Below are 23198 nucleotides of genomic sequence, written 5' to 3'. Positions count from 1 at the left end.
AATATGCTTCTGAACAACCAATGGATCAATGAAGAAATTAAAATGAAGATTAAATATTGTGAGACAAATGAAAATGGAAACACAACATACTAAAATGTATAGGATCCAGCAAAAAACAGTTCTAAAACTAAGAGCAAAGTTTACAGTGATACACACCTACATTGAAAAAGAAGAAAGATCTCAACCTAAAGTTATACCTCAAAAAACTAGAAAAAGCACAAACTAATCTCAAAGGTAGCAGAAGGAAGGAAATAATAAAGATGAGAGCAGAAATAAATAAAATAGAGACTAGAAAAACAATATAAAATGTCGACTTCAAACTAAGTTTAAAAAAAAACCCTAGGCAAGACTAAAAAGAGAGAGAAGACTCAACGTCAGAAATGAAAGATTACAGCTGATGCTACGGTAATAGAAAGGATCATTACAGACTATTATGAACAATTAAATATCAACAAATTGATTAACCTAGAAGAAATGGATAAATTCCTAGACACAGCCTTCCAAGACTGACATAGGAAATCTGAACAGACCAATGAGTAAGGAGATTGAGTCAGTAAAAAAAAACTCTTCTGTGAAACAAAAGCATAGAACCTGATGGCTTTGCGGCTGAATTCTACTGAACATTTAAAGAAGAACTAATACCAGTCCTTCTCAAACTCTTCCGAAAAATTAAATAGGAGGGCATACTTCCAAACTCTTTTTGCAAGGTCAGCATTACCTTGATACCAAAGGCAGGCAAGGACATTATAAGAAGAGAAAATTACAGGTCAATATCCTTGATATGAACATAGATACAAAAATCCTCACCAAAATACTAGCAAACCCAATTCAACAGCACATTAAAAGGATCATCCAGGGTGATCAAGTGGGATTTCTCCCTGGGTTGTGAAGATGGTTCAGCATACACAAATCAAATGTACTATGTCATATTAACAGAATGAAGGACAAAAACCGTATGATTATCTAATTAGGTGCAGAAAAAGTATTTCACAAAATTGACTGCTTTATTAAGGCAGCCTGTTGCTAGGTCATTTTTAAGTTCTAAATAGCAATAACAGCAGCTGATTGACTCTTATTGTGCAATTACTACACACCAGGCATGTTTTATGTACTTTACAAGTACTAACTCAGTGCTGCTCAGCTAGAAAGGATTCAGTTAATTTTATTTTCTTTTTAATTACTCACCTGCCAGATCTCTTATTGATTTGGTTTAGGTTCAGCTATATTTTTCTTACTTACATTCATTGACTCTAATATAAGCCATAAGATTTTGTGTAATTTTAATCTGATTATCATTTCCTCTAAGTTTTTTGAGGATCAGTATCATTTTGTTAGAACAACCTTTGGAGACCTCCTTCTTCCATCTCCCTTCAAAGACTCTTGGTTAGCTTCAGTCAACTCAAAGTGTGATGATTTCAGAGTAAACTGATAGTTTTCAAGTTCATGTAATAGTAAGCATCTTGGTGATAATATTAGGGCTAATAAAGGGGAAAAAACATCCTAGATCCTTAATGGAAGAAAGCACATGTAGAGATGAAACACTCAAAACAGAACACTAAGTTATTTAAATGTTAATTTGTGGTAAATTGGGCTACATCAAAAATTCCTCAAGAAAACAATTAGGCAAGCCACTAAACTGGTAGAAAATATTTGCAACACATGTATCTGTCAAAGAACTTATATTCAGATTATATAAAGAGCCCCTACAAATTAATAAGTCAAATTACGAATAAGCAAAAAGTTATATGTACTCTTCACAGAAGAAGATCTGTAAATGAGCAATAAGACATGAAAAGACATGCAACATCATTAAGCATCAGGGAAATGCAATTGAGATACTGCTCACACCCACTCGAGTAGAATAGCTAAAATATACAAGATTGATAATAACAAATGTCAGCGAGGATATGGAGCAACTTAGACTCTCATACTTTGCTAGTGGAAGTGCAAGGTGATACAATCTCTTGGAAAAACTGTTTCTCATGAAGTTAAATATACAGTGACCCGGTGACCCAGCGCTTGCACTCCTAGGTATTTGCCCAAGAAAATAAAAACTTAAATCCTCAAACATTTGAATAAAAATGGTCATAGCATTCTTATTATACAAAACCTCCAAACTAAAAATAATCCACATATTTGGCAAAAAAAAAAAAAAGGATAAATTGAGGTATAGTGATATAGTGGAATGATAGCAATAAAAGTCACAACTACTGAATCACTCAAAACATGGATGAATCTCGTAGGCACAAAGGAATGGAGTGTGTACAGTATGATTCCATTTATATCAACTTATAGAACAGGCAAAACTAATTACAGAATTAGAAGTGAGATTAGTATTTACGTCTTGGGCGGGGGGTGAGGTATCTTGAGGGGACTGTGCTACATTGTATATACAATTCCCACAAAGTCAGCCAAAAACTTTGCTTTTTAAGAAAAAAAATTGGCCGGGCGCGGTGGCTCACGCCTGTAATCCTAGCACTCTGGGAGGCCGAGGTGGGCGGATCGTTTGAGCTCAGGAGTTCGAGACCAGCCTGAGCAAGAGCGAGACCCCACCTCTACTAAAAAAAAAAATAGAAAGAAATTATATGGACAGCTAAAAATATATATAGAAAAAAAAAAAAAAATTAGCCGGGCATGGTGGCGCATGCCTGTAGTCCCAGCTACTCGGGAGGCTGAGGCAGTAGGATCGCTTGAGCCCAGGAGTTTGAGGTTGCTGTGAGCTAGGCTGACGCCACGGCACTCACTCTAGCCTGGGCAACAGAGTGAGACTCTGTCTCAAAAAAAAAAAAAAAAGAAAAAAAAAAAATTTATTTTTAATTATTATGGGTACATAATTGTATGCATTTATAGAGTACATGTGATGTTTTGATACAGTCATACAATGTGAATTAATCAAATCAGGATAATTGGGATATCCATCACCTCCAGCATTTATCATTTCTTTGTGTTAGGAACATTCCAATTCTATTCTATGAAAACTTTGCGTTTTAGTGTTTGCTCAATTCTTTTAATTATTTCCATTTTAAAATGCTGATTTATTTTGGGGACCAAAAACATAGCTCTGATTTATAGCCTAAATTATTAAAATTTAGCTAGATGCATCTTTATTACCTAAAATGTCAGCTGCATTTCTAGTCAGTGGCTTATCTCCTCTGTCAAAGTCAGAGTCACTGGATTTTATATCATATTTTATTCAAAGGTGTTGGAATACCTTTTTTTGTGGATGAAATACAGATTGGGAGAAATACTTTTTATTTAATTTTTGTTGTTATGAAGTGAATTTAAACCAGGTCAATGTTCACAACGTACCTGATATCATAGGCGACCACAGTGTTATAATTTCATTAACTAAGACTTTCCTTTTCTTGAAGGTATACAAGGGAGAAGAAGCCACATTCCAAATCTCAGGCCTCCAGACCAACACAGACTACAGGTTCCGCGTATGTGCGTGTCGTCGCTGTTTAGACACCTCTCAGGAGCTAAGCGGAGCTTTCAGCCCCTCTGCGGCTTTTGTATTACAACGAAGTGAGGTCATGCTTACAGGGGACATGGGGAGCTTAGATGATCCCAAAATGAAGAGCATGATGCCTACTGATGAACAGTTCGCAGCCCTCATTGTGCTAGGCTTTGCAACTTTGTCCATTTTATTTGCCTTTATATTACAGTACTTCTTAATGAAGTAAACAAACCCAACAAAACTAGAGGTATGAATTTAATTAATGCTACACATTTTAATACACACATTTATTCAGATACTTCCCTTTTTAAGCCCTTTTGTTCTTTGATTTATATACTCTTGTTTTACAGATTTAGCTAGAAAAATAAATGTCAGTGTTTTGGTGCACCTTTTTGAAATGCAAAACTAGGAAGAGGTTAAACTGGATTTAAAAAAAGAAGAAGAAAAACAAACCAGATACCAAAAGCTAGCTTTCTTATGTTTTCTTTTAAATTTTCAGATTTGACTTTATTCTGTTTTCACTGATGTCTTTTGCAAGCCTTTGATTTTTTTTTTATGTTACAGTTTAGTAATTTATATTCACCAGTCACTTGTTATGTCTTGATCATCTATATCCGTAAACATGAATCACAGTGTATGTAGTTACAGGGCTAGGATTTCACTGTTGTCAGAGTATTACCACACAGCAACATACGGGAGATGTGTTAACTCAGATGAGACTGCCCTAAACAACCATTTTGTCACTCAGTTATTTAACTGTGTTTAGCTCATTTAAATCAAAATGTGTACTTTAATCTAAAATGTTTTAATACTCTGTATTTCTTACGATTTTAACACTATGAGCTGCCTGTATAAGAAATCAAGTAACCAAAATGCACCTATAAATTATGGAGCATTGTAGATTTTACCACGTCAATTCATAGCAGTAACTTTAAGAGGGCATTGTGCAATAGTTAGTTGTTTCCTTGTTCAGCTATTTTAAAAGCTGCTTTAACTTGTTTGTTTGTCTTTGTATATAACTACTTCTGATCTAATCACTAGAGTTATTATATTCTGTTATGTTTGACCAGAATTATATGACAAGAACTGGTGACAGTTTAGTGCCTCTGCCCATTGTCCATGATTTATGCTAATTGTGAGCAATCTTCTTAGGTGTCAGCTCATTATTTTTGAAACATTTGCCTTTAGGCTGTTCTTTGAGGTATCAGTGAAGTGATTCAATTTCAATACCTTAATTCAGTGCGCATAATACTAATGTAACAGCAGATGAAAATTGATAAAACCCAAAAGAGAGTCATCTAAATTTGTAGTTCCTATTTCTGTGGGTTTGCCTGGCCGTGGTTGGAGAGGGGATGGTGTCTGGTGGTAAGCACAGGGTGTTTGGGGGTCAAGGAGCCTAGATTCTCTCCCTGGATCTGTCACTAACTTGCTGCGTGACCTGAACATGTCACTTTACCTCTCTGTGCCTCAGTTTTCCCATGCATGAAAAATAAAATAAAAATAAAAGGGGATTCTAATGTTTGTAAGTGCTTTGAGATCTTTGATCAACAGGTGCTATTGGAGTGCAAAGTGTTACTCTTGCATGTTTGAGTCATGAGATAATCAATTTTAACCCAAAGTCATTGGATTATTTATATGAAGTCCATAATGCTCGAGTACCTCAGGGACATATAAGAGTTGGAGGTGCAAATATATTCCAAAAGGGTGCAACAGACACAGTGTATCCCCCTGCTTCTGTTTTTGTATATTTTTGCTACCTGGTTTTTCTTGATCATAGCTATTTTGTGCTTGGTCTATGTTGTCTAAGATGCAGTATCCTGTACTAGCTTATATTCCCATACCAAAGTCATGGGGAAACCAACATTATTTTGTTTTTGGTTTATTTATACTATATTCTGCATACAGTACTTTAAATGCCAATTACAGTGCAATCTTTATTTATTGTAAAATTTTTAAAATGTACTTATGTACTAATTTTCCCTTGTAGCATGTTATTTTTTTGTGTTTTATACTTTTGTAATTTTAGGTCAGTTTTGTTCCATGGCAACATCTGTAGTATTATTAATCTTCTGACATTTTCTTGTGTTTTTAAAAGATAAGAGCATCTAGTGCATTAAATGCCAAAAAAAAGAATTCATTATCAGTGATTGAAACGTTTACATGTACCCAAAAACCATAATCATCTCTTGAAAGAAAGTGCTAAGATCAATGAATTATTCTGTGTGCCTATATTGATGTAGTAAGTACTAGAGAGTTTTGTATTTTATTATTAAGTATAATAACTAGTTTAATTAGCCTTGCAAACTGATGGCATCAAGGAAATATATTTTTGCCAAAGTTCTGGCCTTCCAAAACTCATCCCTCTATTTAAGTGTGTGATATGCCCACTATGACATTGCATCTGCATTTTCTGAGACAATTTCATGCAGGTGTTTCGGGGAGAAGGTATTTTTTTAAGCAATGAAAATTCAACTGAGTACAAAACCCTCTTTGCAGGGCGGGGGAAGTCTTTTTTTTTTTTTTTAAACACTTCAGAACTGCTGCTATAAAGAAATTCTCTGAATTGGTTGAATTTTTAAGAATGAATAGTACTTTAAGCCAAAATTGCTATGAGTATTTGATCTTTTTGAGACTTTCATACTATCTGTTTAACGACCAGAAAGCTGAAGTGTATGATGAAATACAAGCTGACGGCACTTTATTTTATTGCTCTCCATTATTTGGTATTCATTATAATCCTCTCAGTCAGAAAATTATTACTTTCTATGGCACTGTTTTCTATCACAAATATGTATATGTGATATTGATATATAACTATATATATTGCCATTACACATGAACAATAAAATAAAGTGTTATATTAACCTGATCCCTTTGCCCTTTTGCTATCTATGTAGGAGTGAGTGAGTGGCTTTGAGTGCTCTGACTCTTCTCTGTGTATCAGACTCATCCCTGGCACAAGAAATTCCAGTCATGTGAAACAAACTGCCCTTTGTCCTCAAAGAAATTGTTTAAAAAGGAAACTTTTTTAAAAGATTTTTTTTCATATTATCTGCCTTGTTCTTATCAACTTGAAATGTCGGCATTTTCTAACCTTGTTTTGTTGACTACAGTAATTCAGTATTCATGTCAAAATTGAGAAGTGCCCTAATTGAATGTGTTTGAATGTTATCCTTGCACAATTCTTTAAATTGAAAGACAAAATGTTTTTACCTCACTGTTGGACATACATTCCAAGCTTTTCAACTTTAGGAGAAAAAAAAAAAATCATATGTTTTCCTGTATTGTAAATTTTAGACTATTTCATATACATTGTATTAAAACTGCCATATCAATTTTAATGTATAGATTTTGCAAATACTATGCTATATGTAATACCTAACTGTATCTGTAGTGTATATGTAATATATTTATGCCCAATAAATGTTTTAATTCTTTCTGACTTAAGTAGGGTTTTTCTGCCATGAATAGGATTGCTTTTGTTGTTGTTGTTGTTGCTTTTTAAGTACTTAAACACCATTCCCCAGAAGTTGAAAAGTCAAATGGCTTTAGAGGCCAGGCAGGTGGCATAGTGCATGATGCCATCTATAGAGGCAGCTGCAGCTCAGCTCCTGCTGGTTGAAGTCTTTCAGGACTGCCAGCCACAATCACACATGCAGATATTTCAAAAGAAGCTAAAAATCCAGATTCCCCCATTGTGGGCCAACTAAAACGTGATTGTGGACTGTATAGGCTTTGCCAGAGTCAATGTGGATAATGTACCTCTTTGCCTAACGTTTTATCTCTATGCCAAGACTCAAGAGCAGATCTCCCTCTGTTCACTGGGTGCTTTCTGTCCCATGACAAACTCAGTTTTGACCCCCTCTTCCCTCCTGTGGGTGTCAACAACAACAACAACAGCAATGAAGCCTAGTGTTTCTAACATGGCCATGGTTTTATCATTATGGTTAGACTGTTTTGCTAGAAATCCCTACTATGTTTTTTATTTCTGGGGGAAAAACGTGTAGAAAAACTGTAACTCAAAGCTCACTTTCTTGAATCAAGAATGGTAGTCATTCTTCTGGGTAAAGATGACAAATTGAGCACACATCAAATTTTGCATGCTTCTGACCCTCTACTAAAAATACAGTAAAGATTTTTTTTTGTTTTTTCTGTCACCCAAGCTGGAGTGTAGTGACATGATCATAGCTCACAGCAGTTTTTTTTTTTTTTTTTAAGTCACAACCCCCCTCAAGACTGGGAAGAATGGCAAAGAAGTTTTTGGCACCAGAATTTTGGAAACTCGACCCACAAAAAGCTTCATTCTAACTTGTCAGAGGGAAAAATGAACACCAATTCAATTTTTAAATTCTCAATGCAGAATACCCTGAAGGCTCAAAAATTGCCAGCAGCATATTCCTTCAAAGTGATGGTAAAGGGGGAGAGGAGCCTGAAATTGTGTTGTGTGAAAGCTGTTTAAATGGCAGTTAGATCTCAGAAATCCCTCCCCATTTTTTTTCAGCTGAACAACTTGTCCCTCCATCACCTTTGCAGAAGCCTAGAAGTTTAACCTCAGGAGAACATTAAAATGGAAAGTCCCTGGACTGGGAGACACTGTCCACAGTTGAGAATGAAGGTACCATTTCAAAAATGGAATCGGTGACCATAGGCATAGGGGAAAACATTAGAATCTTGCCCGAAGAGCCTCATGGGCCAGAAAGAAAGATCTAAAAATCTTCAATGAAGTGCTTCAGCCAGAACATCCTTTGGTGGTGCTTTTCAACCTTAGCTGTACATTAGTATCTCCTGGGAGCGTTTCAAAATTCCCATACTCTACACCAATAAAATGAGTATTGCCAGAGCATCAGTGGTTTTTAAAGCTCCCCAGGTGATTCTCCTGTTCAGCCAAGATTGAGAACCCCTGCAGTAAGTTGAAACTCTCAGCAGTCCACTGTCATCCTTTTAGTCTTCCATCTTAACCAAGGGTAACCCGCATCTGGTGAAAGTTTCTACCATGAGTGAAAAGCCCAAAGCCAACAACTTGGAAGCATCGGAGACTACACGGAGAAGAAGCTTCCAAAAAAAAAAAAATATATATATATATATATATATAAATATATATATATATATATAATCTCCAGAGAGATAAGAGAAATAAGGCATCTGTAGAATCAGGATAGAATGCTATAGAAAAGGAACTCTTAAAGAACAAGAAAAATGTTCTTGGAAATTAAAAATTCAATACAGCGGTTGAAAGCTGAAATTAAGCAAGTAACCCAAAAAATAGAGCAAAAAGAAATGAAAAAAACTAGGATCAGACCAGGATGTCCAATATCCAAGTAATAACACCAGAAAGAACAAAGAAAATGAAGGGAGGAGATCATTGAACATGTGTTTCTATTAAATGGAATGACAGGGCAGGAGGGTACTCTACACCATGGATGAAGATAGGACTTCTGCTGAGGCATGCCATCTTGTAATTTCGAAACACTAGGACCAAGAGAACTCCCCAAGAAAAGCTGGTCACACAGAAGGATTAGGAATCAAGAACGGCATTAGACGTCTCAATAGCAATTTGCTGGAAGCTGGATGTCAGTGAAGCAATTACTTCAAGATCTTGAAAGAAATAGATTTCTCACCTGCCCACTCTCAATCAAGTGTAAGGCAACGTGAAGACATTTTTAAAAATGCAATATCTCACAAATTTGCCTCCTGTGCACTCTTTCTCAGAAAGCTACTGGAGGATAACGCTCTCCCATGAAAGTGAATAAACCAAGAAGCATCCATGGGATTCTGCCTCCAGTGCTTTTTATTTAGATCAGAAGCTAGCTCCCTGGCCCTGTGCCCCAAAAGGATCTGTGCAGCTACCACTTTCTAACCCTTTCCCAACCCCCAACTGCAGTCGTCCTGTGTGCCCTCGTGCTCTGAGCTTGTGTGCACGTGCACACACTTTCTTAAAGAGAGGGACTGTACAATGACCCTTTTAAAAAAAATCTCGCAGGATATTTTGCCTTGGGCCAATTAAAACTAACAGTTACCCTGTCTACAGATACCCTTTTTTTTAGTAGTAACTAAAAAAAATTCCACTGCTAGACTCTAAGTGCCTCAGAAGCTGGGAGAGGAGTGTGTGCATGGGGGAGCCAGTCTCATTTTAACTGTGCAGCTTGCAGCACATCATCTGGCACTCAATAGATGCTAAAAAGATTTGTTGAACTCAACTAATTTGGTAAGAAAAAAATTGCCATAGCAGTGTGATCCATAGGCTTCTGCTGTTTCAACCCATAATCTTTTGGCACAGGTGTGTTATTTTAGGTGCAATATTTTGATTTTTTTATTGAAGTCAATATTTTAAAACATGGATCTTTTACACAAGATCCTGGAATTTCAGATGCTATTTGGAAGACCTGGCAACTCGAGGTCTTGTTTCTGGTATGGAGGTTATCACCAGAGATGAGTAATGGCTGCCCTTGTTGGTTGGGGCATTTGCTCTGCAGTTGACCACATTTCCCACTAAATACTTGGCATGGATGTGGAATTGTCTCTTCTAATGTCTCCATCAAAACTGAATAAACAGGACATCCAGCATGATGGAGTGAGGACCTCCATAAATCCACTTCTCCATAAAAACAGCAAAAACATCAGCAAAAAAGGGCCAAAATCAACTTTTTCAAAACTCTGGAAATGAACCACAAATTTGCAACAATCTGAACCTTGCTAAGAACAGGTTTTGTGGCACTGTAACTCAGTCTACTTCATCCCCACTCTCTGAAGCTCCACAGTAGTCTTGAAAACCAGCAGCTGTCAATCATGGTAGCCCTGGAAACCAACAGTCCTGCAGCCACAGGAGGGAGCATACTGAGTTGGGAGCTCCTGAAATGTCTCAGCCCCAGAGTATTATTACTATTTAACCTGTCTCACAGGTCCCTGGAAAAGGCCCCATTTGCAGGGTGTTGTCATTATTTAACCTGACTGGGAGCTGCTGTATAGGAAAAGCCTCATACTCAGGGCATTTTTTGAAAAATAATCAGTGCAGTTGTTTAACACTGCAGCTGCCTAGGCTGCAATACTTGTTGGGGCAAACAAGAACGTGGCTAAAAACTTAAAAGGAAGACGTGGGGAATGAGATATTCTTACAGGGCTTTTAAAAGTTCCTGACATCGTCCTGGGTATCTAGAAGGCCGTGCACCTGAGCAGGGCTGTGCTGCACAGGCCTCAGTCTCTCATTTCTGTCTGATCTTCAGGCCTTGTGCAAGCAGGAAGTGAAGGCTAAGGCAGAATTGTAAACTTCCTGAGCTTTGAAAGTGTACTCCAGCACACAGGGCCCCTTGACAAAGATTGGAGAATATATTGGTTCAAGGCATTTAAGGAACTCTGTGACCAATCATTAGCTGACCTTTAATCTAAACACACATTGCAGTGGCCAGATGCAAAGGAAGAAGTCTGGAGAATGCACACCAAATTCATAATTCGGATTAACTCCCATAGGGAGTGGGGAGGTGATAGTCAAAGAGGAGTGTATCTTAACTGTCATATTGTAGCCTTTTAGATGAAAGATAAATTATGTATTATTTGTGAAATAAAAATCAATTTTTATGGCGAAAAAAACCATAGCAAAGACATGGAATTCCTTCCCTTTTTCTGAGTCAAAGGATAAATACAATAAAGAATGGTTCTTAATTTTTTTTTCCTAGGACTAAATGTACAGACCTTTTTATTTTCTGTTCAACAAAGTTATAAAAGAAATGTGTTTAATTCAGATAAATTTTTTGCATATATGAGCCACTAAATGCCTTAGATTTGCTACCACAGTGTTTCCCAAGGCGAGGAGGTATGCAAGGTAATCATAAGTGGCACATGTCTAACCTTTTAAATTATATAATTTTTGTCATCTGTGCTAAGGAAAAATGTAACTGTCATACCAAAGAAAAACAAGTAGGTTAAAGTGGATATTTGATTTCATAAAAGAAATACGATAAGTAATAGTTCAGGTGCTACTCTGATACGGCAGAAATCACGGGGATAACAGTCAAAAGACTGAAATTTAAGAACAATGCACCAGGAAACACTGCCTCCTGAAATCCAAATGCATCTAGGCAACACATTTATACGCCAGCTCCCAGAAATGCATTCTTTTTATGTTCAGGTGCAAAGAGTTCTGTTTTAAGGAAAGAGGAAAGGGGGAGTGGAAATAAAAATCAGGGTCCACACAGAACTGGACTAGAAAGTTTCTGTAGCTGATCCCTCCCAGCTCAATAACCTGCTTAGACTTTCCTCTTTTACTGTGCATATTTCATGTTCAGCGATTCTGAATATTCACGAGTGAAAATTGGCTTTTCGAAAGTTAAAGTTCTTTTACCCAAATTCTAACAGTTCTATAATGTTATTTTGCAAAGCTTGAGATAAGAAAATAGATTTTGGTTTTGACTTGGCCTGGGGGGGCGAGAACTAGAGTATAATGGGCCTCTGTTGTTTTGTCTGCCACTCTTTCCTCTGGGCAGTGAGCTAGGGACACCCTCTCCTACCCGCAACTTTATCCATTTGGTTCTCCGGAGTCGCTATGTTCTTCCAAGACCTCTTGCTTCGACTTAAGTACATTGTTCGAGGAATGGGTCAGTCCCCAACCCACACTGGGGCCCATCCCTGGATTTGGTATTAAGACTCAAACTAGTCTTGCTCCAGTGGCTGAAACTGTAAAATGAAAAGCTCCAAAATTTGGGGCAGTTGGTTTTCTTGATGTAGAGGAAGCTGTGTTCAGTCAGAGAAAACAATGAAGCTGGCAGGGAAAGAGAAACAATGAGACAGAGCTGCCTTACAAGGTCCCTGGTTAAGGCCCGGTTCATTCTGTCCTTAGGTTTGCTGAGACCCCACCCCACCCCCAGTTTCCTTCTGATAAATTTTCCTTTATGTTTAAGCTAGTTGAACGTGGGTTGCTAACACCAAAAACCAAGTTTCCTGTCCAAGATAGAAAGCCCTTAACACCTAATTTCCTATTGCAAAGGGCGATTATTTAGAGTATACTATGTGCAAAATGCACAACCTCAAAGTTTTTGTGCTGGGAATGTATTCAGATTTGGCCATTTTGTGTGTGTTTTTGTTTCATTTTTTATCCTTCAAGCAATATAGACTGAATTGAGGAAAGCTACAGGGGTTTTTTATTAAAATCAGAATAAAATGGTGCTGAATTAGAGCACTTATTCATGAGCCCTCGGAGCATGTTAAGCACCTGACACACGTTACCTCATTTATGCCTCACAGCAACTCTTCGTGGTGAGTATGTCAAGTAACTTGGGCAAAGCGTGTAACTAAGTGCTGATGGAGAATTCATGCCTGGCCCTAATTAATTTCTGAGGCTGGTGTACTTTACCCTTGTGCTGTACTGCCTGCAAAAAAAACCTTCAGGATTTCTTCTGTCATTGCATTTTAACTGATGTGAACAGTTGTACCAGTGTTGGACTTTATCTTGTAAATACCATGGTGTTAAAATAAGGTTTAAACACATATTACAGGGCCAGCAACTGTAGCCTTGACCTTCAGGCTTGAGTTCATCCCTTCACTGCCATCCTTCCCCTTCCTGATAGAAAAAAAGGCACCAGGTGTACTTATCCAAAAGTTGGATGTTTAATGAAGGGATGACTATCCCTATGAAGAACAGACCGAGTCTCTTTCCTAAGACAAGGAATGACAGCTCTGGGTTCTAAGAGTTGGGTTCCTCCAGTGTAAGACAGATTGAACTAACTACATCATCTAAGTCCTTAGCTCTATGATTCTATGAAGATTAGACTCTTCTGAGGTAGGTAGGCTTCAGTCCAAACTACAATTCCTTGATTGAAATAATCAGGGGACAGACTGCAAGGTCCTCCACATATGTGCAGCCTCCAACTTGGCTTTAGCTGAGAAAACTGGCACCAAGCACTACAAACATCTGACATTTGCATTGCAAAACTGCCAGTTAGGAGAGTTGCTCGGTCAGCCTTTGTACTTCTGCTCAGGGAACACCATTCTTCTACAAAGCTTATTTCAGATGCTGCCACACAGGGATTAGGAAATTTGAAAAAATGGTATACAAAAAGCTAAAATGTGATACCAAGGATAAAAGAAAAGCAAGTGCAGAAATGAGTTGTGAAGACATTAATGTTGGAAGGCCAAAGGAGTTTGCTGAGGCATCCCATGAACTCTTGCTAGGTTTCCCCAGAACAGCCTTGAGCTCTAGGAAATGGACCTGTTCATCCGTGTGCCCACCCTTGCTGAGGTCTTCAACCTTGCAGCAATGTCAAGCCCTTTGGAACCAATCCCTGGGATTTTTTCCCCCTCTGCCATCAAAGATTTCTCACAGGTGCCTTCTAAGCATCTTTCTGGATCGGTTTATTTGGCTTGCTCATTGAGAAAGGATTTGTGGTAATTTGTTTCCAGCAGCAATGGAAAGTGAATACAGATTTTTAAAATATGGGATATTTGTATGATATTGGAATGGGTGAGGTGTTAAGCATAAAAAGATATCGAAAAGCCAGAAAGAAAAAGCTTGACATATTTAACTAATTAAAAATAGAGAAAATAGGCTGGAAGTGATGGTTCCCTCCTGTAATCCCAGCAATTTAGGAGGCCAAAGCAGGAGGATGGATTGAGGCCAGGAGTTTAAGACCAGCCTGGTCAACACAGTGAGACCCTGTCTCTAAAAAAAAAATTAAAAAATAGAGAAAATAATTGCAAAACAATGTTGGCAAAGGGTTAATATACCTAATATGCAAAAACTCCTATACACTAATAAAAACAAAAAAAAACAATTTTTTTCTAAAAAATAGGATTTGCAATTTATTTCTAAAAGCAAATAAATGAGTAGTTTATAGAAGAAATGTAAATTACAAAGACCATAGGGAACAATGTTCAACCTTGGTACATGTTAGGAAAATTAAAATTCAAGTAATGATAAATATTTAGCCCTTTGGCAAAAATTTAAAAGATCAGGCCAGGCATGGTGGCTCACGCCTGTAATCCTAGCATTCTGGGAGGCCAAGGCAGGTGGATCGTTTGAGCTCAGGAGTTCGAGACCAGCCTGAGGAAGAGCGAGATGCTGTCTCTACTAAAAATAGAAAGAAATTATATGGACAACTAAAAATATATATATAAAAAAAAATTAGCTGGGCATGGTGGCACATGCCTGTAGTCCCAGCTACTTGGGAGGCTGAGGCAGGAGGATTGCTTGAGCCCAGGAGTTTGAGGTTGCTGTGAGCTAGGCTGACGCCATGGCACTGTAGCCCAGGCAACAGAGTGAGACTCTGTCTCAAAAAAAAAAAAAAAAAGTAATAAAAAAAATAAAATAAAAATTAAAAGATCAATGTCTTATATTGGAGAAAGTATGGGGAAATAATCACATATCTCTCTGGAAAGATGTGTATTGCTACAGTATTTTTGGAAGGTAATCTGGAAATATTTATTAAAATTTAAAGTGAACACACACTTTAACCAATCAATCTTATATTTATTTATTTATTTATTTATTTATTTTTGAGACAGAGTCTCACTCTGTTGCCCGGGCTAGAGTGAGTGCCGTGGCTTCAGCCTAGCTCACAGCAACCTCAAACTCCTGGGCTCAAGCGATCCTCCTGCCTCAGCCTCCCGAGTAGCTGGGACTACAGGCATGCGCCACCATGCCCGGCTAATTTTTTGTATATATATATTTTAGTTGTCCATATAATTTCTTTCTATTTTTAGTAGAGACGGGGTCTCACTCTTGCTCAGGCTAGTCTCGAACTCCTGACCTCGAGCGATCCACCCGCCTCGGCCTCCCAGAGTGCTAGGATTACAGGCGTGAGCCACCGCGCCCGGCCAATCTTATATTTAAAAGTCTAAAAAAAATAAATTTGCAGGTGTATGGGCAAGGATGTTTATTTTAGTGCTGCTTGTTAAAAAAAAAAAAAACAGTTTATCCATCAATAGAGCAATGCATTCATATTGCCTTTTAAATCTATTAAAAATAACATCACAAGAAAACTACAGATCTATATCCCTTCTGAATGCAGATGCAGAAACCTTCAATAAAATACTGGCAAACAGAATCCAGCAACATATGAAAAGGATTATAAACCATAACATGGATTTATCCCAGGAATGCAAGGTTGGTTCAACATATAATAACTAATCATTGTAATATATAGTATTTATAGAATAAGGAACAAAACAATATCTCAATAGACACATAGAAAATAATTGACAAAATCTGATAGTCTTTTACAATAAAAATACTCACCAAATTAGGAATAGACAGGACCATTCTCAACCTGATAACAGTGAAAGACTGAAAGCTTTTGCCCTAAGATCAGAAACAAGTCAGGGATGTTTACTCTTGCTATTTCTATTAAATATTGTACTGAAGGTTCTATCTAGAGTAATTAGGCAATAAAAAAAAGTTTAAAAAAATCTGAATTGGAAAGGGAAAAATAAAACTGCATTTGCAGTTAACATGATCAAGTATATAGAAAATTTTAAGGACTCCATAAAAAAAAATAGTGCTAATAAGTTCAGCAAGATTTCAGGATATAATATCAATACACCAAATTATATTTCTACACACTAGCAATGAATCATCAAAAAATGAAATGAAGAAAACAATTCTATTTATGATAGCATCAAAAAGAAAATACTTAGGAATAAACTTAAAAAGAAGTATGAGACTTGTATAATACATTGAAAATCACAAAACATCAATGAGAGAAATTAAAGACCTAAATAAATGGAAAGATACCTCATGGTCATGATTTGGAAACTTTAAAATCGTTAGATGCCAGTACTTTCCAAATGGATCTATAAACTCAGCACAATTCCTGTCAAAACCCCAGATGCCTTTTTTTTTTTAAAGAAATTGACAGTCTGATTTAAAAATTTGTATGAATATTCAGATTAGTCAAAAGCAATATTGGAAAAGCATGATAAAGTTGGAAGATTCATACTTCTTAATTTCAAAACTTATCACAAAGCTACAATAATCAGGACAGTCTAGTACAGTAGAGGATAAATATATAGATGAATAAAATTGAGAGTCCAGAAATAAACCCATATAACTGATCAATTTATTTTTGACAAAGGTTCTAAGACCAGTCAATAGGAAGGGACAGTCTTTTCAACAAATGGTGCTGGGGCAACTAGGTATCCACATGCCAGAGAATGAATTTGGACCCCTACTTAATACTGCACACAAAAAATTAACTCAAAAACGATCAAAGGCCTAAGTGTATGAGCTAAAGCTATGAAATGCCTAGAAGAAAACACGAGTAAAGCTTTATGGATTAGGTAACAGTTTCTTAGCTATGACACCAAAGATGTGTGCGTGCACACACACACACAGATATAAATAAGAACTCATCAAAATTTCAAAACATTCGTGCTTCAAGAATACCAAGAATGTCAATAGATAACCCGTAGACTAGGAGAAAATATTTGTAAATCATATATTTGATAAAGGACTTTTACAATTGAACGATAAGACAAATAACCCAGTTTAAAAATCAACAACGGATTTGAACAGACATTTCCTCAAAGAAAATATAAAAAATGGCCAATAAGCACATGAACAGATGTTCCACATCATTAGTCATTAGGAAAATGTAAATCAAAACTACAATGATATCACTTTACACCCACTAGTATGACTATACTCACAATGACAGTGACAAATATTGGTGGGGATGTGGAGAAATTGGAACCCTCATACCTCGTTGTTGGAAATGTAAAGTGGTGCAGCTACTTTGTAAAATAGCTTGGCAATTCCTCAAAAAGTTACACATAAAATTACCTTAGAACCAGCAATTCCATTCCTAGAGATATACCTAAGAGAAATAACATGCCTACACAAAATTTGTTCAAAAATGTTCATAGCAGCATTATTTATAACAGCCAAATGTCCATCAACTGATGATGAATAAGCAAAATGTGGTATCTCCATACAATGAAATACTATTTGACCATAGGAAGAAATGAACTACTACATATTCCATACATACTACAACATGGATAAACCTTGAAAATACTGTGTTAAGTGAAAGAATTCAGACACAAAAGGCCACATATTGTATAACTCCATTTATATGAAATATCTGGAATGAACTAATATAGAGACACAAAAATTAATAGTTGTCAGGGACTGGGGGTAGGACAAATGGGAAGTAACTGATAATGGATATAATGGTTTTTTGAGGGGTGACAAAAATGTTCTGAAATCAGATAATGGGGGAGGTTGTACACCTTGTGAATATCCTGAAAACTACTTAGTTATAAGCTTCAAAGGGGTAAATTTTATGGCCAATTATATCTCAATAAAAAATGGGAAAATGGATTAGACCATTTTTACCAAGCTGGAAATATATCCCCAATTTATTATAAGATGAAATAAATATTAGCATGGAAGAGTATGGAAGGATTGTCAAACTGTTAATATTGATTACCTGAGTAATATCAAGTAGAAAAATAGAGTAAGAACTAATGTTTTCTTCTATATTGCTTGACTTGCTATAAACATGTATTCAATAGTTTACAAGAACAAGTAAAAATACATACACACTTACTTAAAAAGTGAGTACAAAATCCTGGCACTTAGGAAGTTTGAAACATTCAGTCATTACACAGCAAGTCATTTAGTTACTCCAGGCCTCAGTTTCTTCCTGTGAAAAATTGGTTGGACTGGACTGCAACAAGGACGTAGAGAGAGTCTTCAAACATCCCCAACTACCAGGGAGCAAATAAGAAAGGCGAAGCTAGACATGTGTGTTTTGGAAAACTTCCCAGGTGATTGAATCTCTTTTGTTATAATATCCTACCCATCCCAGGCCACCCACCCACAATACTCCCTGATATATTAACCTTTCAGGTTTTAAAAAAAAAAGATCTCTTCTAAATATTCTCTGATTCCTTCACTTGAAGATCAAAGCCCTCAAAATAATGCATTAGCCTTACTCTCCATTACCTGCAGAAGTGGAAAGACAGTGGGCTTCAGTATCACCACATGGGTCAAGATCCTGGCTTGACCACTGTATTATTCAACTATTAGTGTATAACAAATCACCCCAAAACTCAGTAGCTTAAAACAATCTGGTAGCCCCAGGAGTCCCTTGCAAGAAGAGTTTCCAAAAAGACAGAGCAGGAGACAGACTGCAGGGAGTAAAAAATGATTAGTGAGTGGGACCTGTAGACTGTGAGATCTGGGGTGAAGGGAAGAAGAGAACAGCAGCTGGTCAGAGAAGCAAGGTTAAAGAAAGGGTGTGGGTGAGTGGTTAGTTTTTATTTAGTAAAATAGGAAAGACAGGCATTTGGTAGACCCAAGGGAAGATGCTAATCTAGAGGAAGCAATTGAAGATACAGGGGAAGGTATAATCAGTGTAGCAAATGTTCCACAGAAGATGAAATGAGTAAGAACTGAATGCTCACCTGAAGGATTTAACCTTAGAAACTAGAAGAAATATGTTTTCATTTGGGACAAAAGATGAGGAGAAAATGATGGGTGTACGTAGGGCTAAGTATAGAAATGGAGGAGAGAGTGATCAGAAAATTCGTGTTTGCAAGGGCCTCTATTCTTTCAGTGAGAGAAGGAGTCATCTTTAGAGAGTAAGTGAATGAGTCATCCTTAAGGAGTAGGGCAAGGTTATGGTTTGGAGCCTGGGGAGAGAAGGCAGGGTTTAGAACAGGAAGAGATGCTTTAAGTAGCCTTCATGGAGATGCCTATCAGCCATCAGCAATTTTCTCTAGCAAAGATGGAACCCAAGGAGCAGTGTCAAGAAAATGAATGACCAGGACTTAATGAGGATTTTAATATTATCCCAGGAGGTCAGAACCCTAAGAACAGAAAAGAATCTTCTCGGGGATATGCAAAAGGAGAGTTAGAGGCACAATAAGTTGAAGATTACGAGAGATGTGAGTGACATAGCCTGCAAAGTGAAAGCTAGAATAAGCAGAACAAAGCTCAGTATTTTATGTTAGTAGTAAACATTTGTTAAGCACTTGCTGAGTTCCCAGCATGGAGCTAAGCCTCATACAAGCTTTATTTCATTTAGTTATTACAACAATTATTTATAAGATATTATTCTCATTTTACAGACAGGGAAATGGAGCTTTAGAAAGGTTATTTTCTCAAGGTTACTGTGGCAGATTTTTTCAAATATAGCTGCAGTCACATCTCCCATCCTCTACAATGTGGCCTTACCACTCCCTCCTCAAAGAGTAGAGTCTAATTTCCCTACTTGTGAATCTGGATGGGATTGTGACTGTTGTGACCAATGGAATGTGGCCAAAACACCTCTATGTAGTTTCTGAGGTCTTACATTTTGTCCTAAAATGCCACACATCTACCACCTGGTCAATTGGAACACTTCCTCTGGCAGAAGAACTTTGACATTCCAAAGGCCACCGTGCTGGAGCACCACCTGAACATGGGGGAGCTCCCAGCCGATAGCCAGCATCACTATCGCCCATGTAAGTCAGCCAGCTTGGTCTTGCATCTCTTCAACCTAGTCAAGCTTTCAGATGACTGCAGCCCCAGGCAGCAGGTGACTGCAACTTCCTAAGAGACCCCAAGCAAAAACTGCCCAGCTCAGCCCTTCCTGAAATTCTGATCCACAAGATCATGAGCAAAATAAAATGATTGTTGCTTTACAAGTTTGGTGGTAATGTGTTAAGCAGCAAATGTAATCAGGATAGTCTCATGACATCACAAAACAGAGCCAAGATTCAAATGCAAACTTGTCCGATTCTGGAGCCCAGCTCTTAATTGCTTCACTCTCCCTCATATCCCTCTCTGCATATCCCCTTCCTCTAGCAGGTCTCACCTCAGAGCATATGTTGAACAAATATGTTAGCTAGTTCTTAGGTGCCTTCTTCTCAACTCTCTTTTCTTTATTTCATTTCCTAGCAAATTTATATAACATAATATGTCACTGTCCAACATTAATAGAACATAGCATTGATTATTAAAACTATCACATTATTGCCAAGTAATCTTCACACAATCAATCACATCCTGTTACTTTAATGCTTTGGCAAGTCATAAAACACTTAAATGTCTAGGCTTTGAGAAAAATGCTGTGTCTTCCTTTCATACAGATTAATCAGAAATTACCTGAGTTTTCCCAATTCTCTGTTGGATTTTTTGCTAGACACATTGAACTTAAGGAGGCCAAAAGCACAATAGACCCTGAGAGCATAAATGACCTATTATGATTGAGAGGATCATGAATTGAGTAGAGTTGAAAGTTTGAATCTGTACAGAACCTAGATCTTATACTCTTCAGGTGCTTTCCTCTCAGTATTACCACTACTGTAAATAATAAGGCACCTTTGGGATGCTCTATCCATCTCGAAAGCACTTGTATCAGCAGACAGCAGAACATGCTAGGAATCATGAAGCAAATTAAATGTCAAGCAGAAACGAGTCAATGTGTCCTGTGTTTCATTAGCACCATCCAGTGAAGTCGCAAATCCTGCCTGAATTGAAATCTAAGCCACATCATCATCACAGGGTCTGTGCTTGGATCTGTTTTCCTCCTAAATCCTAAAGGGCTAAGTTACTACTGAACTAAAAAAACAAGGCTGTCCTTGAGTCATCAGTGTCATTTTAAACATCCTTTGGTCAGTACCTGTCTCTGTTACTTCTGTTACTCCCTTGTCACTAACGTAAACTAGGCAGCCTGTTTTTGTATACAAAGGGAGCAGGATGTTATTGCTCAAACACGCCATCCCCTTCATTACTATTTCATCACTAGATTTCTTCTCTTTTATTCCTAAGCTATACCCCTAATCTTGACATGAACAATTGACATAACTTGCATAAAAATAATCTTCCACAGCATTGTCCAAAGCGGGTCACTCCAGAGTCGAGGGTCTGGAGCCCATGTGAGCCACCTGAGCCCAGGGTGATGGCTTTATGGTCAGCAGCAGAATCCAGCTCCTCCTAACTACATTCCCAAATCCTACCATCTTTTTTTCCTTCTTCTCCAATTTGTCCCCTGATTTCCTGTGCTTCCAAGATAACAGCAGATTTACAAACAGGTTATTAGAGTAGTGAGATAATATTGTGAAATAGCACACATTAATAATTTGAAAATCATAAGCAGAATAGGTCTTGGGGGGTAGTCAAATGATTGCAAGTCTCAGATTTCACTATTTGATGTTTATTACTTCACCAGCTGAAGATCTGGGGACAGAATAGCACAAAAAATGTGAATTCTAGAGGTTCTGATTTATCATTTTACTTATGATAAGATCAGTTTTGCTTTGCTTTCAGTTCTCCAAAGAAGCCCTTGGCTCCTGGATACCAGGTTTCTTATTTTATTTCTGGAATTTTAGGTTGAGGAGACTAGGAAGGTAGTTAAGAGCAAGGATGTAGAGTCCTACTGAGGATTTGTGCCCTCTTTTTTTCCCTAATCAATATGGCTAGAAACTTTTCAACTTTTTGGATTTTCTCGAAGAATCACCGTTTCACTGAGTTTCTATATTGTTTTCCTGATTTCTGTTTTATTTATTTCTGTTTTGATCTTTATTATTTCATTTCTTCCACTGACTTTGGATTTAATTTTCCTTTTTTTCTAGTTTCTTAGTGGAAGCTGAGATTATTATTGAGACCTTTCTTTTCTCTAGGTAGTTTAGTCCTCTAGTATTGCTTTAGTGGCATTTCACAGATTTTGAAATGTGCTTTCCTTGTTATTTAACTTAAAATACTTTGTAGTTTCCCTTTTGATTTCTTCTTTGATCCATGGGTTATTCAGAAATGTGTTATTTGGAAGAGGGGGCAGAGCAAGATGGCTGAATAGAAATCTCCAGCAATTGTCCCTCCACACGAACACCAAATGCAACTGTCCACAAAAAAAAAAGCACCATCAAAAGAACCAGATATCAGGTAAGCGATCATAGTACTTGGTTTTAACACAATACCAAGGAAAGAGGCACTAAAGAGGGCAGAAAAGACAGCTTGCATTGCCTACGCCAACCGTCCACCATCCCCCAGCAGCGCTGCACTAGCACGCCAAGTAGAGAGAGAATCTGGGTGCCCAGGAGGGAGAGTGAAGTGATTGTGGGACTTTGCATTGGAACTCAGGCTCACCCTGTCAACAGAGGAACAAGGCACAGGGCAGAATTCTGCCAGCACTCACAGAGGGACCATTTAGACCAGCGTGGCCAGAGGGAAATTGTCTGTTCCAAAACGGAGTTCTGGCTAGCCTCACCGCCAACTGACAAAAAGTAGCCTGGGGCCTGGAATAAATTTGTAAGGCAGTCAGCCACAAAGACTGCAGTCCTTGGGCAAGTCCTGCAGCTGTGAAGGCTCAGGGCCAGTAGACTTGGGGTGCATGTGACCCAGTGAGGCACCAGCAACAGTGGCCAAGCCAGTGCCTATGTCAACCCTCCCCCAATTCCAGGCACTGCAGCTCAGGGATAGTCTTCTTCCACTTCAGGAAAGGAAAGAGAAAAAGCATTTGATAAAATTCAACATCCTTTCATGATCAAAACTCTCAAAAAACTGAGTATAGAAGGAACTTACTTCAACATGATAAAAGCCGTATATGACAGATCCACAGCTAGTATCATACTGAATGGGGGAAAACTGAAAGCCTTTCCTCTAAGATTTGGAACAAGGATGCCCACTTTCACCACTGTTATTCAACATAGTACTGGAAGTTCTAGCTAGAGCAACCAGACAAGAGAAAGAAATAAAGGGCATCCAAATTAGAAAGGAAGAAATCAAATTATTCTTGTTTGCAGACAATATGATCTTATATCTAGAGAAACC

At 37.6% G+C, this 23198-nt stretch overlaps 1 protein-coding gene across 3 annotated transcripts in view; it reads left to right on the top strand.

The window, feature by feature from the left end:
- The window catches only part of FNDC3B (fibronectin type III domain containing 3B), a 329585-nt gene extending 322628 nt beyond the window's left edge, over positions 1-6957 (top strand). For 2 of the 3 annotated variants that reach the window (XM_069475277.1, XM_069475278.1), the window contains exon 26: positions 3372-5975. In XM_069475277.1, coding sequence (XP_069331378.1) covers positions 3372-3683 — 312 coding nt within the window. In that variant the 3' untranslated portion in view covers positions 3684-5975. Of the gene's footprint in view, positions 1-3371 lie in introns of all 3 variants that reach the window. The other variant, XM_069475276.1, reaches the window with a different exon arrangement.
- Positions 6958-23198: the final 16241 nt, after the last annotated feature.

This window comes from Eulemur rufifrons, chromosome 7 (assembly GCF_041146395.1).
Source record: "Eulemur rufifrons isolate Redbay chromosome 7, OSU_ERuf_1, whole genome shotgun sequence".
In the NCBI taxonomy this organism is placed as follows: Eukaryota; Metazoa; Chordata; class Mammalia; order Primates; family Lemuridae; genus Eulemur; species Eulemur rufifrons.
This window is presented reverse-complemented; position numbering and strand designations above follow the sequence as displayed.